Source organism: Perkinsus marinus (genome assembly GCF_000006405.1).
Source record: "Perkinsus marinus ATCC 50983 genomic scaffold scf_1104296955252, whole genome shotgun sequence".
Classification (NCBI taxonomy): Eukaryota; Perkinsozoa; order Perkinsida; family Perkinsidae; genus Perkinsus; species Perkinsus marinus.
The window spans coordinates 1-1,970 of record NW_003207838.1 but is presented as its reverse complement, the minus strand read 5'-3'; the positions used below and the strand labels follow the sequence as shown (position 1 = coordinate 1,970).

At 45.3% G+C, this 1,970-nt stretch overlaps 1 protein-coding gene across 1 annotated transcript; it reads right to left on the bottom strand.

Moving 5' to 3' along the window:
* Window positions 1-19: 19 nt before the first annotated feature.
* Window positions 20-1,612, bottom strand: Pmar_PMAR002357 (hypothetical protein; the record flags this gene model as incomplete). Its single annotated transcript, XM_002775919.1, has 1 exon — window positions 20-1,612. A coding segment is annotated over one exon (1,593 nt), but the record flags the coding sequence as incomplete, so codon positions are not given.
* Between the last annotated feature and the right edge of the window lie 358 nt (window positions 1,613-1,970).

Sequence of the window (1,970 nt, the reverse complement as noted above, 5' to 3'; positions counted from 1 at the left end):
TCCACCAGTTCTTGGCCACCTCTTCTCTTTAGCGAATACTCCAACCTCTTAGCTCTCTTGACCGCAGCCTTGAAAGCCTTGTGGGGCCTTTGGGACGATCTCCATTCCAATGATGCCATCCTACCCTCATAGGTTTTGGACTCATAGACCTTAGTGGCATTAATCTCATCGGCGACATCAGCCATTTGTGACTTTACATGGTCACAATGAATAACCACTCGATGAGGATCTTCCACCATAACCTTATTGACTTGAGACGGGTCAGTCAACAAGCAATCCTTTTCATGATGGCAGTTAATCATCTTCCCGATAACGAAGCCGAAGTCTTCAAACTGATCTCTACCAATGAGAACCTTGTCCTTCTTGATAGTCTTTAGTATGATAAACCTTGCTTCTCTACCAGATTGAACATATTGGCCAACACCATCAACCGGCTTGGTCAATTGCTGAACCATACAATGCCATGCGTGCGTTATCACTTGCCTACTGCCATCAGCCATAGTACAAGTTAAGGGTTGAGGCAGTTTAGCAACACGTCCAGCCTTCTTCCTTACCATCTCCTCGACCGTGTGGTTGTCGATGATGCTCAAATTAGCACCCGTATCCAATAACCCACACATATCGACAGTTTCATAAGGATTCCCGCAGAAGACCTTGAATTTGGCATATATCATACCCTTTTTCAGATCCAGCCACGAGACGGCCTTAGTCTGGCATTCGTAGATCTCACCAATCTCAGCTTTCTCCATCTGTGTGTCACCAATCTCACACAGATTAGAGTTGGCAGAGACATCTGTAGCTTCCTTCTTCTGGTTGACAGTAGTTTCAAACTTCCCACTAGGCTGGGGAGGTTGACTGACACCAGAACTTGAAGGATCGGGATGATGTGACTTAGGTATAAAAGACCACTTCACTCGGCAGACGTCTGCTACATGACCACCAAGTAAACACCTTTGACAAACCAACTTAGATTTATCCTTCGTGCACTTGTTCGCCTGATGACTAGTGTCAGCACAGGTATAACAGCGACCACGAAAGATAGACAAATTCTCAGAAGTGCAGTTCTCAGCGGTGTGACCATTAGAGTTACAACGTCGACAACTACCAGAGCCCACAGAGCCACCAAAATTAGCCGTCGCTTCATTGGCCACGACATTCTTGGTAGCTTTCTTGGGCTTCTTTCCACGCTTGGAAGATTTGCCCTCCTGAACGGAAGGCGCTTCTTCCATAGCGTCCACCACAGTATCCACCGTCTTCAAGTCGTTGTGAGCATAGCCATCAACTTTCTCGGGGGCGTTCAACATCCTATACTGTTTAACAAACCTCTCATAACACTCACGATCCATGGCACTAGAGAAATACTCATTAACTCTCGTAACTAACTGATCATAAGTTAGGTTAGTAGGGAATTTCTCCCTTAGGAACTGAACGTCCACTTTAGGCAACGCACCACGAAGACGAGTCAACTTAGTACTATCAACCAGTTCTTGACCAGTCTCAATCTCGACACCAGTAAACAAGTTCTGGAGCTTGTACATAAATTGTGGTAGAGTCTCATTAGTGGACTTCTTCACATTCTGCATCTTATCACATTGAGTTTCAGGTGTAGACTCTGAACGAAACAACTCGTCCAGAATATTCCACATAGCCAGCAAGAGATCCACAGGGTTAGCGTCAAACCAAGAGTCAGTACCCAGTCTTCTCCTAATTCTCTGGCTAATAATAGGACTCACGCAATCAGTGAGATACAACAAATGAATCCTCGCAATTGTCAAAGAGGAGCGATTCAAATTGTCTACAATCTCACGTTGTACTTCATGCCAAGATCTCGAATCACTTGCACCCTGATAGGGCCCTCCTTGGAGCTTCTTGATCTGGCTCACCAGCTTCTCAGAGGCCTGAGTCACTCGGTGCTTAACAAACTCTAATTGAGCTTCATTAATAGCCAAATCATCAGAACCAATAGGTAA